The sequence below is a fragment of the Nannobrachium achirus genome, assembly GCF_963921795.1.
Source record: "Nannobrachium achirus genome assembly, chromosome: 10".
In the NCBI taxonomy this organism is placed as follows: domain Eukaryota; kingdom Metazoa; phylum Chordata; class Actinopteri; order Myctophiformes; family Myctophidae; genus Nannobrachium; species Nannobrachium achirus.
In genome coordinates, this window is record NC_137819.1 from 45,834,064 (window position 1) to 45,849,342 (window position 15,279).

The 15,279-nt window shown below is 41.9% G+C and overlaps 1 protein-coding gene across 1 annotated transcript in view; it reads right to left on the minus strand.

Moving 5' to 3' along the window:
* rims3 (regulating synaptic membrane exocytosis 3) overlaps nt 1-15,279 on the minus strand; it is a gene marked incomplete at both ends in the record, with an annotated part of 39,856 nt that overhangs the window by 3,108 nt on the left and 21,469 nt on the right. Inside the window, 3 exons of the mRNA XM_080735049.1 lie at nt 1,039-1,140; nt 3,670-3,782; nt 4,369-4,510. Coding sequence (XP_080591175.1) covers nt 1,039-1,140; nt 3,670-3,782; nt 4,369-4,510 — 357 coding nt within the window. The remainder of the gene's footprint in view (nt 1-1,038; nt 1,141-3,669; nt 3,783-4,368; nt 4,511-15,279) is intronic.

The following is a 15,279-nucleotide window of genomic DNA, read 5'->3' on the forward strand; positions in this document are numbered from 1 at the left end:
CGTCAATACTTAGTAAACTTGACCTTTCACTCTGTACTTAGTCTGCTCTTTTTCAAGTGGTTAATATAAAAAAAATGAGAAAAAAGGCTTCTAACACACAAAGATTTGGAGGACCCCCTTGTAGTAACTCTGAGGACCCCCTGTTGAAGACCCCTGTAATATATGACACAGTGGTGACCCTTTTTGTAAATCAAGGGTCCGACCGTACGAGCACGACAGCAACTCGTTTCGACAATAATAAAGCCTTGGCGTTAGTTGACGTTTTCTTACTGAAATCTATCTACCAACCGACTGTGGGGCCTCCCAGACACAGGTGTATTAAACTCATTTAGGCCTAGAATTATTGAATGCTTTAACCAGTGAAAAATAGCAGATATACAAGCTCACAGCACGGCACCGAGTGCCGCGCTGCAAGCTTGTAGATCTGCTATTTTTGAAAAAGTCGTGAAAATGTGTGCAAATCTTTGAATAAAATTCAAAGAAGCAAATTTTGCTTCTGGGTGTTTCCTGGAACTAGATATTTTGAAATGGGGGTCCGTGGCCAAATAAATATCATTTTGGGGGTCCTTCACATGAAAAGGTTTGAGAACCACTGACATAGTAGTCTCTCAAGAACAGACTAACTGAGCTCCAGTTAAGTGAAAAGGACCTTTTCTTTGACGATGGCTGGCCAGATTGCTGACATAGAATCATAGGTTTTTTCCAAAAATCTTAGAAGGATTCAAAAGACACTTATAGAATCGGGTAAAAATTCTAATTTTCACGATTTTTCAAAAATAGCAGATCTACAAGCTCGCAGCGCGGCACTCGGTGCCGTGCTGTGAGCTTGTATATCTGCTATTTTTTTATATTTAAAGCATAAAATATTGCATCATAATGTGTTCAGGCCTAAATGGGTCAAACTCGCACCTGCACTCAATCACCTGCACACAGGTGGTCTGAATTCTCCACAGGGATTTTCTATGTTTTCCTTCGATCAAGGAATGCATAATGGAATCCACTGATTCAATATTGTAAAAACAACAGTACCGGACATACCTGGTAAGTTCTTGGAACCTGGTTTGGGTGTCAACGCTCTGGCCTGGTTGACCTCCACCTCCAGCTGCCCTCCTCGGTCTAACATGCCTATATTGACATCCCCTGTGGAGGGAACACGCACATAGGGCCGTCACAATGATAACATAATCGTCTAATCATGATTATTTGACATTATCGCAATTATTTTGTTATAATCGTCATAATCGTGAATGTTGAAAAATGTCAGAAATAGTGGAAATGGCAGATCTACAAGCTCACAACGCGTCGCATCGCGACACGTTGTGAGCTTGTAGATCGGCTATTTCCACTATCAATGTTATTTTTTTAAGTAGTAAGTTGTCAAATATGTCAGTAATGTATTTGTGTATTTAGGTTATGTATCATATCTACCATATGCAACTTCAAAGCCTAAAAGCCAAACAGAAATGTAATTATCAACGACAAAAACACAATTAAATCGTTAATCGCCAATTATTTGAGTGACAATTAATCGTCATGTAAAATGTCATATCGTGACAGCCCTACACGCACAGCATCCTACTGTAACATACTGGTGCATCTGTGTTCACAAACACAAACACTACAGCTACCATTTTTACAGCGTAACGTTTCAAATGTGTATGTTTTAAGTAAAGTAGTAAAGCCCTGCTTCCATTTAAGACTGTCGCACAAAACGAGTGATTTCTAAAATGATAAATACAAAACGAACAGTTTTGGAAATACAAGGTTTCCACCCGACAACGACGATATATGTCAGCCCAAGCAGTCAGACTTACAAGAGGCCATCTGTATATTGTACAAAAACAGAAGCCTCCGCCCTCAACCTATTCCTCTAATTTCTAAAATCTTAATGGCTCTTTGTTAATCTTTTACTTTTGTGTCTCTGAATCACATATTCTTTCGTATAAATGTTAGTGTCAAGTGCCTTACGTGTCAATGTGAGCCACCAAGGAGAGAAATGATTCATATTATATTAAAATACATGGGCACATAAAAGTGCCTGTGCTTTCACTGAGGTTGCCAGTGCCAACATTGGACAGCAGAGGGAGGCACAGAGCTTCCAAGTCTGTTCTCACCATTAGACAGGCTTGGAAACACAGCCAGCTCTGCTCTGCTGTTTCTCTCAAACTATGGCTTTTGAATGAAAGATTTATATCTCAACCAGGAATAACTGTACTGCAGAGCAGATGCACCATTTCAAGCCACTGCCTTGCCTAGGCGTCATTAACGATGGGAACACTGGGGACATGTCCCCATAACTGTTTCAATGTTTAATTCTTTGCCCACTATACAACCCCAGAATCTGGAAACGCTGAATTATGCAGAATTAAGCTTTACCTTTTCAACTCTATGCGCCTTTTTTTTGTCGGATGGAAATCTTGTACAGTATGTCCAATGTTGTATTATACTTTTCAGGATATAGAAAAAAATAACCTGTCTATTTTCCAATGGATCCAATTGTTTAGTCACAAGCTTTTGTTTGTAAAACCCACAGACACACTTGACCACTTTCCAAAAAAGTGAAATGGCTAAATAGCCGATCACTGAGCTTGTAAATCGCTACTTGTGCACAACACTCTTGTACGACCAACCAGGGCATTCATTTATGAAAAATACAAGTGAAAGAAACAAGGGTTTATGATTGATGAACAAGGGTAGATTTCTCTGTGAATTGAGTACAAAAGGACCCCAATGTAAATAAGCCATTGCACTTTCTTGGGTTTAAATCCTGCTAGTAGACCTTGTATCTGAACTGTAGGTCTACTGTCTTGTGCCCTTCCTACGTGAACTGGTAATAAAGTATTCAATTAATCTGCCTGACAGTATGCGACAATATTTTAAATGGCTTCATCAAAGTAATTGAATTATGGCCTGTAGTGGTTAAAGGAATCTTGCCGTTAGGACATTGGCTTCATTATTTCAACAACAAATGTAACAAAGCGTAATAAAACAAGAGAGGGTCTAATATAACTAGTAAGAGCCTCAGGGCAAGGTCACGCCATGTCATGGCCGTCTGCTCTGAGTATCTGACATCCCTGTGATGTCACAGTGATCAGGGGAACCACAGTGTCAGGCGTTCGTATACAGACAAGCTGTGACGGTTCTAAACTGCGACCTATGGTCGCAATAACAGTGTGGCTTCCAAGCACTTCTCCATCCTAATGCTGCGTTCACCCAGTGGCAGATGCAAAAGATCCAAAGCTACACAGCATATTATTTGTAGCTTTGTATCTTTGTAGCTGAAGTTGAAACCAGCTCAACGTTTTGGTAGCTCTGTAGCTTTTGTAGCAGCTACAAACGTTGGATGTGTCTTTGTATCTTGAAATCGCTGGCTTCCACTGAAAACAAATGTCAGCCTGTATCTGTAGAGCTACCAGTGTGAACGCAACATAACAGCTACCGCTTTGCATCACAAACATTCAAATATTTCATCGTTTGGAGACTGGGCAGTGGATATCACATTTGGAAATGGCAGGAACATACCATGACTGCAACATGAATCAATGAACAAACTGTGTCTCGTTGCTTATTAACTAAACCAAATGAAATGCCAAGCATTACATGTTCTAAAGACACATTGCCTACAATGTCATGCCATGTTCATGTACAGGCGTACTACTACTGTCTTACCCATGGGGGGCGTGGCTAGCGTCTGCCGGCCTACAATCTGGGCGGGGCCTAGTCCATCCAGGAAGTCGCTGAACTGGCTCTCGGGCCCCAAGCGTGTGGTAGGGAAGACAAACCTGAGCGAGAAGAGAGAGTAAAGCAGAATGAATGAATAGATGGATACTGTAGGTAGACAGATGGACAGACGGATGGATCAGTTGGCAGGTCAGATTTAACCCATTAAAACTAGAAAGTGTAATTTTTATATTTTAACTACTTTAACCATTATTTAATACTTTGGCTATTAAAAAATAGCAGATATACAAGCTTGTATACAAGCTTGTAGATCAGCTATTTTTGAAAAAGAAACTTGAACATTTGTGCAAATCTTTGAATATTGTATTTTTAAAGCAAACATGTTTGGCTGAAATCTTTGATTTTGAGGTCCCTGGAACAACATACTTTGAGATGAAGGTCGTGGACAAAATACATAGAATTCTGGAGGTCTTTCGACATGAAGAAGTTTGAGAACCACTGACATAGAAACATACATTTTTCAGAAAACTGTTAGGATTCATAAAGGCATTTTGTAGAATCGGCCTCATGTCTGAATGGGTTAAAAAAAAGGATGAATGGATGGATGGATGGAAGTGACAGACAGACAGACAGACAGACAGACAGACAGACAGACAGACAGACAGAAAGATATAGATGAACACTAACGTTCCATCAGAGCTGTTGGAGTTGGTGCTGCCGTCGGTGGACTCCTTGCTGCCCTGCCGCGTCACGCGGTTCCTCATCTCCACAGCGATGCCCGTCTCCGTGCTCCGCCGGATTGTGCTGCGAAGCTTCTTTGTTCCGCCATCTGAGAATGACAAAACAGTCACAAGTCTTAAATTAACTCTATTCATAGATAAACACAGAGAAAGGTGTCTGTTGTTAGCCTGACTGCAAGCAGACTCTATCACACACTTCACACCACTACCAACAGGGGGTGGTGTTGTGCAGTCTGATTTATTAACCAGGCTAGTCTGTTGTATCCATTTGCATGGCTCTTCATAAAGTACCTGCAAGGTTCGAGTTAAAGAGCAAAATAGTAGTTCTGTATAGAGCTTTTTAAAACCCATTTAGGGTTAGAATTATTGAATGCTTTAACCAGTGAAAAATAGCAGATATACAAGCTCACACCGCGGCACAGAGTGCCGCGCTGCGAGCTTGTTGCTTGTAGATCTGCTATTTTTGAAAAAGTTGTGAAAATGTGTGCACATGAAAAGTTTGAGAACCACTGACATAGTAGTCTCTCAAGAACCGACTAACTGGGCTCCAGTTAAGTGAAAAGGACCTTTTCTTTGACGATGGCTATAGCCAGATTGCTAGAAACAAACAAGATAGCTCGCACTCACTTTCTCTGTAGCTCCAATTTTTATTTAGCAAACAGCAAAACAATATAGACGTTTCGACCCCTAAGGTCTTCTTCAGTATGGGTTAGTGAAGAAGACCTTAGGGGTCGAAACGTCTATATTTTTTTGCTGTTTGCTAAATAAAAATTGGAGCTACAGAGAAAGTGAGTGCGAGCTATCTTGTTTGTTTCTAGTACTACTGCACTGTCAGTTTTTAGCTCAGCACCAAAGACAGGAGGATGTGCGTTACTTTTTCTCTAAATATAGCCAGATTGCTGACATAGAAACATAGGTTTTTCAAAGAATCTTAGAAGGATTCAAAAGACACTTATAGAATCGGGTAAAAATTTTAATTTTCACGATTTAAAAAAAAATAGCAGATCTACAAGCTCGCAGCGCGGCACTCAGTGCCGCGCTGTGAGCTTGTATATCTGCTATTTTTCAATAGTTAAAGCATAAAATAATGATACACAATAATGTGTACCCGTTCTAAATGGGTTAAAGAGCAAAATAGTAGTTCCATATAGAGCTTTTTAAGGGACATATAGAACCATCACTAGTTCCATATACAGTGGAAGCTTTTTCGAAGACGGTCAGGATTTTGATAAAGGTATTCATGCCTTTCACATTCCACAAGGAGGTGGCTTTAAAGACCTTCCAAAGGCAGACTTAATAAAAGACCTCTCCACTATTTATTTTGAATTGCGGTCACTCGAGCGTGGAGGCAATCTTCGCCCAAGATCCTCTGAGACGGCCCAGCAGCGCTTGTGGAAAATCTCTACTGTACTGTACCTATGCTGCAGATGGAGATGTCACAATAACACCTGTACCTACTGCAGATAGACTACTGTACCTACTGTCACAATAACAAATACACTGGTGTCAGATGAAAGATAGCGGGTCAGAAAGCATGCATACACAAGGCACACAAGACACTTACACACACTAGCAGCACCTATGTGGGGAGGGCTTAAAGCAGTGGTTCTCAACCTGTGGGTCGGGACCCCCAGAGGGATCCCCCAAAATATATATATATTTTTTTTGGGGGGGGGGGGGGGGGGCCCGGAATTTTTAGCTAAATGTTAACATTGTTTTCTCAATCAACAGTAAACAGACCAACATACAGTATAAGTGTAGGGTATCTGCATATTTCTAAAGTGACAATTTAAGGAATTTAAAGACCTTTTTAGCACCTCTGGTCAAACATTGGTCAAATTGTCAAATATTGGATGCAGAAATTGTATTCCAAGTACTCGTCAGGGTGGAGGGGTCCCCAGTTAAAATAAGATTATTTTGGGGGTCGCGGCCTGTAAAGGATCAGAATCACTGCTTAAAGCAGTGTTTCTCAACCTTTTTTCTGCATGGGCACACTTTTCATGTCCCAAGAATCCATGGGCACACAAACATAATACGGGGGTATAAATATTGTCACTGTCGGGAAGAAACCTTGTATCTCTAAGTTTAAAATTTGTACATTTCTTTGCAAAGTAAAGCCCTGCTTCATCATACAAGGCTGTCGCACAACAGTAGTGAAAACAGTAGTGATCGGCTGTTTTCACTAGTTTAAATCATTTTTAAAATGATAAATACAATACTGGCTTTCAAGCCGTTTCAAGGGGCACACTTGACCCTTCTCAGGGGCACACCAAAGGTCCCCAGGCACAGTGGTTGAGAAACACTGGCTTAAAGGACAACTTTGGTTATTGACAACAAGGGTTCATGGGGTCTGCCCATGAAAGATCACGGTGCATCTTGGGAGTGGGAAGCGGGAGGTAAACAATGTGTCTACTACACACAGTAGGCCTACTCTGTATGTTGAGTCAATGGTCACCTCCCCCATTCCCATGATGTCCCGCCGACTTCCATAGGAGATTGTGACTTATTGGGAGCTCGTAGGACTAAAGTAAATAGTAATAAAGAAATCAAATCTTGTGATACTTTTAGATCATTTGCCAAAATAAGGACACCACGCTTAATATGGTTAAGGCTTCATTAATTAAGTAAATGTAACCTAAAACTGTCACAAAATGATCTATACATACATACATGCAGGGCTGGCATAGCACTGTATCATCGGTATCATCTCCCAGTCATATTTAGTGCAACGAATCAGCTGTTTCTAAAATGTTACCCATGTCGAGTTGACATGCTGAGTTAATCCCACCCTACTGTGTAGCATCTTACAACTTAAGGGCAACGCAGCACGTGTGTCTAATTGATTTCATTTTTAATTATTGATATGCCACCCATGTCATGGGGAGACTGGGGAGGGACTGAATAAGACGTCTTCTAATCGTTGTAGGGATTCCTGTTTCTGTGACTTACAACCTAATGAAAGCAAGCAGGAAGGCTTGCTTCCAAAGGAGCTACAGCATCTCAACCCCAGATAGTACAGTATTATAAAGTCATATTGTGTAAGTAAGCCATTTGCCATGAGAGGGAGTGGGTTGTTGGCTGATTTACCACTGTTTCAGGGTTGTGGCACGACCCTTGAATGGTAAATTGCTTTTCTACCACTTCTACCATATAAATGAAAGAAAACACAGCTGTAACTTGCAAGGTTATTTAGTTATACAACTGCAACACAACAGTGGGCGGGGTCCATGAGCCAACTCAAGGTTGTTGACTGATTTACCACTGTTTTAAGCCAATCAGAATCCAGTATCTGAACATGTGACCACAAAAAGTGGTAGAACATTCGTTTTAGCAGTTTTCTTGCCGTCAACGTCTTGTAGCGCCGTTGACATTATAGTGTTTGTCTATACGGAAGTACAGCTCAGACGGAACTTTGCAGGGTCCAGGCACCCAACGCAACAACAAATTGTCAGAAACACTATTTATTTACCTTTCAGGTACATTTCTGATGCCTATACAGTACATCAGTATCGGGGGCAGACAGAGTTTAATAGTGTTTCAAGACGTGTTCAAAAAACATATAGATGTGGAATAGTTATTGTGAAAAATATACCAGTGAAAGAAAAAAATCACACCCAGTGATAAGTGAGTGGTGATATTTATGTGTTAATTTCATTACACGCCCTGTGAAGCATACATACCGGTACATACATACATACATACATACATACATACATACATACCGGTACATACATACATACATACAGACTAAGAGTTAAGATCTGTTTATTTGACAGGGACCTTGCTCATTAATGGACATGTCAGTTTTCACTTCAATGTAAATGAGCCAGATTTAGCCCGCTGTGGGCTAATTTCCATCTGCAGTCCCTGGACCCCCATTGGTGGTGATCAACCCCCCCAATCCAACCCTTGATGCTGAGTGCCAAGCAGGGAGGCATTTGGGTCCCATTTTTATAGTCTTTGGTATGACCCGGCCGGGGAATTGAACCCCCGACCTCCCAGTCTCAGGGCGGACACTCTAACCACAAGGCCACTGAGCTGGTCAGACAGACAGACAGACAGACAGACAGACAGGATCCCCATTGGTGGTGGTGATCAACCCCCCCAATCCAACCCTTGATGCTGAGTGCCAAGCAGGGAGGCATTGGGTTCCATTTTTATAGTCTTTGGTATGACCCGGCCGGGGAATTGAACCCCCGGCCTCCCAGTCTCAGGGCGGACACTCTAACCACAAGGCCACTGAGCTGGTTAGCATTTCTCAAAAATAACGTTTGTTTAATTGAAAAAGTGACACAGCATGACTTTAAAGTAAAGGGCTACTTGTGTGGTGGTGGTGGTGGTGGTGGTGAGAAGGGGTGTTGGCCATCATCCATTCACACAGTTATGGAATCTTAACACTGTCTGACATGTTGGAAAGGTCTGGGTGATCAGAGCCTTCAAGAGAGAATGCACACTTTAAAGCAAAAACCTCATTCTCTATATTTCAGTTTTCAGTGCTGACAATCTCCTCCTGACAGGCTTGTGGAGTATAGGCTACTTGTGAATACTGGACGTGTGAAGCGGAGTGGCAGGCGGCAGTTTTGACTAACGTTGCATCCCGGTGGTTTTGTGTCTATTTCACTCATGCAACTCTGGGTACCCTGCAAGTATCCTATATGTTATGTTATTGTCACATAAATGTACAATACAGCTGTGGTGGGGACATTTTTGCTGTTATTCTTGCGCTTAGCGGCATATTGACGCGGACCCTACCTACCTACATACGCAGCCGAATGCAGTACTTGCACGCTCTGCTGGCGCAAGTAATAAAAGCAAACTATGGTAGCTAAACAACTGCAAATAGAATGTGTTGCAAAATATAATAAGGAAAGGAAGAAAGAAAAAAAAACACATCTACAGTACACAACTAGAGATCGTGAGGCTGTAGCCCTATAGAACCGCTTTCACCTGAGTGAACAGTTCATTGCTGCTCAATTCAAAACATTGACCTGATCAAGATTCACTATAGATCGAATTGTTGTCTTATTTGCTGCTAATAAAGGAGTCTAAACCATAGGTCGTGCGGGTTCTATCTTTAAACACGACGGATGTGCCGTTACTATTTAAAGTACAGTTACTATTTAACACCAGTTCCATGTATTTTCAGCAGGTGTTAAAGTTAAAGGTGACTATCAGTTGACCCACTCTCTCACCTTCTCCCCTCTCTCACGCACGCACGCACGCACGCACGCACGCACACACACACACACACACACACACACACACACACACACACACACACACACACACACACATTCTGAAGCATCGAGTCACCGTCTCTCCCTGACATATAGAAACTATAAAAGCCTTACTCATGCACACACACACACACACTGTAAGAGGTTTTTTCACCTCCCCCAGAAGTGTTTTCATACTAAAACATCATCTGCGTCAGACAGACAACTGATCGGCTCTCGCAGGATCCAAACTGCTGGTTTTCATCTTCCAGCCGTTCCCTCTCTCTTTTTCTCTCTCTCTCCTGCATCTCCTTTGTAGCCACCACTTTTCCTCGCCCCGCCACCTTTCTTTTTTGTGAGCTCATTTCTCTTCCTCCATCCTTCTTTCATCTGCCATCCCCTTCCTCTGTCTCTTTCACTCAGAGTCTCTATCATGTTGTGCCGATCTGAGCCCCTCGGTTGCTTAGCGCCACCCCCACCTCAGCCCCACACGCACGCACGCACATACACACACACACACACACACACACACACACACACACACACACACACACACACACACACACACACACACACACACACACACACACACACACACACACACACCACACTGTTATGTATCCTGCTCTATTCTTAGCCTAATGGAGCAGCGAGGTGTTCAGCTGTGGCTGCTAGTTGCCTGTTTTCTTGTGCTTTTACCTGCCTGTTCTCAAGAGATTGTACAAATACAAATGGCTCCATCTGGTTCCTTTTGTTGTACACCTTCAGAGTTTAAATTAACAGTATGGATTTTACGGTGTGCTGTAGATTCACATCAAAATCGTCCTTGAAATTAAAAAAGTTTGAAAACCACTGCTAAAACAGTACCTCCTTAGTTCAGTTGCACATCGGTAACATAATACATGAAGGTGCTTTTGTTATAGCTGGAAGATCAACATTCTTGACACAGACAGTGGTGTAAAGTAAGTACATTTACTCAAGTGCTGTACTTAGGGATGGGACGATATGGACATTTCATATCACGATTATTGTGACAAAATAAATCGCGATTTACGTTATTATCGCGATAATCAAAATCCATTATCCTGGGGCGGAACATTTGCCCAAAAAATAGCAGATCTACGAGCTTGTAGATCGGCTATTTTTTGGCAAAGACATTTGATAGAGAGTGAAAAGAAAAACTGTATCAAGTACGTGTATATAAGTAACTTTTACCAATAGGGTTTAAGTGTGATATGCAGATATCGGCAAATAAAAGGTGAATTGATCCCAGTGTATGACGAAGGACGATATCACGATAAATTAAATCTCAATGTTTTTTATGGCAAAAAACGATAATATCGCATATCGTCCCATCCCTAACTGTACTTAAGTACAACTTTCAGGTACTTTTACTTTACTGGAGTGTTTCCAGTTTTCAGTGCTTTTACTTCTACGTCCACTACATCTCACAGGCAAATATTGTACTTTTACTCCACTACAATTATTTGACTTGTAACACGAGTATTTCTACAATGCAGTATTGATACTTTACTTAAGTAAGAAATGTGAATACTTTTTCCACCACTGGACACAGATACATATTGCCCGTTAATATGATTAATTCCACTGTTCAACCTTCTATGTTGCGATGCAAGTCTGTGAGTCTTTGCCGACAGAGCCGGCTAAGAGGTTCTCTGTGTGGCATTGTGTCTGTGTGTGTGTGTGTGTGTGTGTGTGGGGGGGGGGGGGGGGGGGGGGGGGGTCCCAGCATTTTGCTGATCTGGCTGCCTCCACTAATAGAACAAAACACAGAGCTCACTCCAGTTTGGCAACCTCCAGCCAAAGTGTGCGAGAGAGCTCTTAGCGAAGCATCTCCCAGCGAGAGAGGCTTTATTTAACAGGCAGAAAAGCCTATAGTTTATGTGTCATCCAGCTAGAGAGTGTGCGAGGTGAGTCACTGTGCGTTGTGTCTATGTGTGTGTAAGCCTCAGTGAGCCATAATCATTGGTTTCATTAGCACTCCATTTTATACTGTAAACACACACTGAGAGCATACACAAGCCTGCCTTGCCTGCCATTGCACCCCCCCCCCCCCCCCCCCCCACCCCACCCCCATATTGGCAGCAAAGTGTATAAAGGGGCACGTGAGTGCAGGCCTTAGTGCATCGGAGCAACAGTGTGAGTGCATACAGCATGCATGCACTCTCACGTGCACATCCACACACTGAGTGCATCTTTTCCAGCCCGGCGGACATTATAGTACATAAAAATAGGTCCAGGTGTTTGGTTATTTTTTTCAGAAAAAAAGCATCATTGTCCATTTCGGCAGAGTCACAGCAACTTTATACAGTCCACAACGGCAGCCTCAGCTTATTTGCATCACTCCTAAATCCCTTTTTTCTGTACTTCTCTGCTGTTTATAAACACATATGTGCTAACATGCAGAAGTTACCCCATGGTAACCATGGTAATGAGATCTGCCGTAAAACGATTCGGTCACGTTCTAAATCTCGTCTTGCGAGACCTCAGAATCCTATCGGATTCAATAGGATTCTGAAATATCGCGAGAATGTGACCGAATGGTTTTACAGCCAATTCACAACAATGACGTAAGCCTGCAATGCAATGTTGTTTCTACCACAACAGTGTGTGTATAGAGAGCCGATATGAGGCGAAGAAGTGGATTTTAAAGCGATGTAAATAAGCGGAATTGCCTATGACCCAAGGCTGGAGTTGTGAACTGTATAGAGTTGCCGCGACTCGGCCGAAATTGACAATAATGCTTTTTTGGATAAAAAAAACCCCACCTGGACCTATTTTTTGAATGCAAAATAACAAGAAAACGAGGTAAGAAAGCGATTTACCACAGAATTCTCCTTTAAATACCAAAAGTTAAAGTACTCATTATGCAGAACATTCCATTTCACAAGTTTTCAAATGTATAAAAAAATCCTTTGAAAATAGCAGATAATACAAGCTCACAGTGCATCGCTTCAGTTCAAATTGGAGTAAAAGTACAATATTTGCCTCAGAGTTGTAGTGGAGTAAAAGTATTGAAAATCGGAAATACTCCAGTAAAGTACATCAACATTGTACTCAAGTACAATACTTGAGTACATGTACTTAGTTACTTTACACCACTGCATACAATGAAGCTGACATTTGAGTGTGTTGCAAGGCCGAGAGAGACTCACACAACAATGTGTAGTTTACTCTCTCTCTCATTTCCATTGTTAGAGTATGGAGCAGCACCTTAAAGCAATTACTGTGACACCTCTCATTCTTATACATTCTCTTATGGTAATTTATCTCAAAGAATGTATTAGTAGGTAAACAAAATTGGCAAAACTGGCATCCCTATTTATCGTCACTGTCGGGCAGAAACCTTGTGATGCAAGGCGTTGTGTGCTTGTAGATCGGCTGTTTTCACAAGTTTAGTTAATTTTTTAGATGATAAATACAAAACGAACGTCTTTGGACATACAAAGTTTCCACCCGGCAACAACGTTATAATAGGCCTACAAAGCAATAATAGCAGATTGGGGACGTCGAGGCCCTCTTTGGAACCCATTTGATCCTGTTCACCTGTCCTGGACATTGCTTTAGCCCACACCTTGACCTCTTGACCTTTCATCATTGCAGTGACCATCCTGCATTGAGAAGAACTAATCAAGGAGGAAATGGCATCTGAACGAGATGACTCTTTTCCTCGTCATAATGAAGAGTTAGGATCCCATGTGGCGTGTTAACTCATGCACAGACATCCTGCTTTCCATTTGGAAAACCATTTCCTATTGGTCAGTGGCACACCGAGAGGCCCTAATGGTTAACCACCTCAACCCTGGGCATGACATTATAGGTGAACATGTTAAAAAACTATTAAAAGGACCCGGCCTCCATCTCTAAATATTTTGTTCTAAGGACCCCAAGAAAGAAAGATGTTCGCTTTAATATATATACAGCATATATTCAAAGATTTGCACACATTTTCGTGTTTTTTCCCTCAAAAATAGTAGATCTACAACCTCATAGCCGCGGCACCGAGCTTGTATGTCTGCTATTTTTTAATAGCTCAAGTATAAAATAATGGTTAAGAAAAAATAGCATATATCTACACAGATTTGGACGTTTGAAACCTGGACAATGAAAACCATTGTTCAAGGAGTCAAGGACGACTTCATCCATTTTCGACCTATCTTCATAATTGGTCCTCACTAACGCTCATTATAATATTGTACCATTTTATCATGAGCATTAAGTGAGGACCAATTATGAAGACAGGTTGAAAATTGGTGAAGTCGTCCATTAAGCGTGTAAAATGTCAGGCATGCAGGTTCAGAGCAAAGTCGCAGAAAACAAATGTTCGCCTTTGCCACATCTCGAAAGCCGTACTTGAAACTGTGCCCTTTAACGTGACATGAAACCGAAAGCGACGGAGGCTGATATGTACTCTCTAAAACTGCCAGCAATTTGTATGGACAAATTGTTTTTGTGCTTGTGTGTCCCCAGTGAAAACACAGATGCTCACGTCACCTTCTATATAACACCAATGGAGCTCTAAATCAGGCCCATTCACAACCACACCCGGTCATAGTTTTCCACCTGTCTAACTGCCTCTAACTCCCAACCTTTTCTAGATTCAGGGCCCACTTGGAAATCTTGAAAGCATACCTATCAGCTGACTGCTTATTGGTCAGATGGGTGGGCCGCATGCATTTTCAGAGAATGTAACAAAGTAGACTATAACATCGTATACATTGGTATCAAGGAATACTCATTTTCAAGGTTTATAGAAAAAAATACAATGATATTTTTTAAAGAGGTGGTGCCATATTTTTGTACTTTTTCTGTTTTGTATGTGTCTATGGAGTTAAAATTACTCTAATAGACCCCCATGTCTGGTTATAATATGCAAATACTATGTTCCCTGTGTATTTTTGGTTACTTCCTGAAAGCTGAAAGCCTCTGAGTCAAAAGGCCCAGTTGAAATACACAGATATAATGACATCATAATATCATCCCCTCCCTTTTTACCATTCAACTGCAGCTGTGGGTGTGGCTAACTTCAACTGGGTCACCACCCACTTAACAACCAGGGATACTTAGGGTGCGTTCGGAAATGCGCACTCAATGCACTGATGTGCCATGTTGTCGTTTGTTTATTCGGTGCACTTGGTGTATTGTCGTTCGGAAATCCAGTGCGCGGTGCACTGGTGTGTTGAGTGCACGCACTCACCGACCCTACTCAGAAGTTGGGGTTTGACGGTGTGGTGCGTCAGTGCGGTGTTTTGATTGGTTGGTTTTCATGGCCATTGGCCATGTCTCGAGCGCATCTCACCTGTGAACAATGGAGGAAATGACCGCAAAATGCAGCATTTGCAGCTTAATTGGTCGTTTGGGCTTGATAGTTTCACACGCATCAACGTGTAAACTAACAGCAGGTATGCCAATGTTATGAATTACATCTCATTTCAATATCAATGTTACGTTAGCAACTGCTGCTTTTCAGAAAGTTTACCGTCAGAGTTCAGAGTGAAAAAGCGCCCAGCTGCCTCTTAACTGGTCGTTCGTAAACAAGCCACACTGAACGCACTCTACAACGTCACGCCCACTGCACTCACTACACTAAGCACACACCCAGTGCGCATTTCCGAACGCAC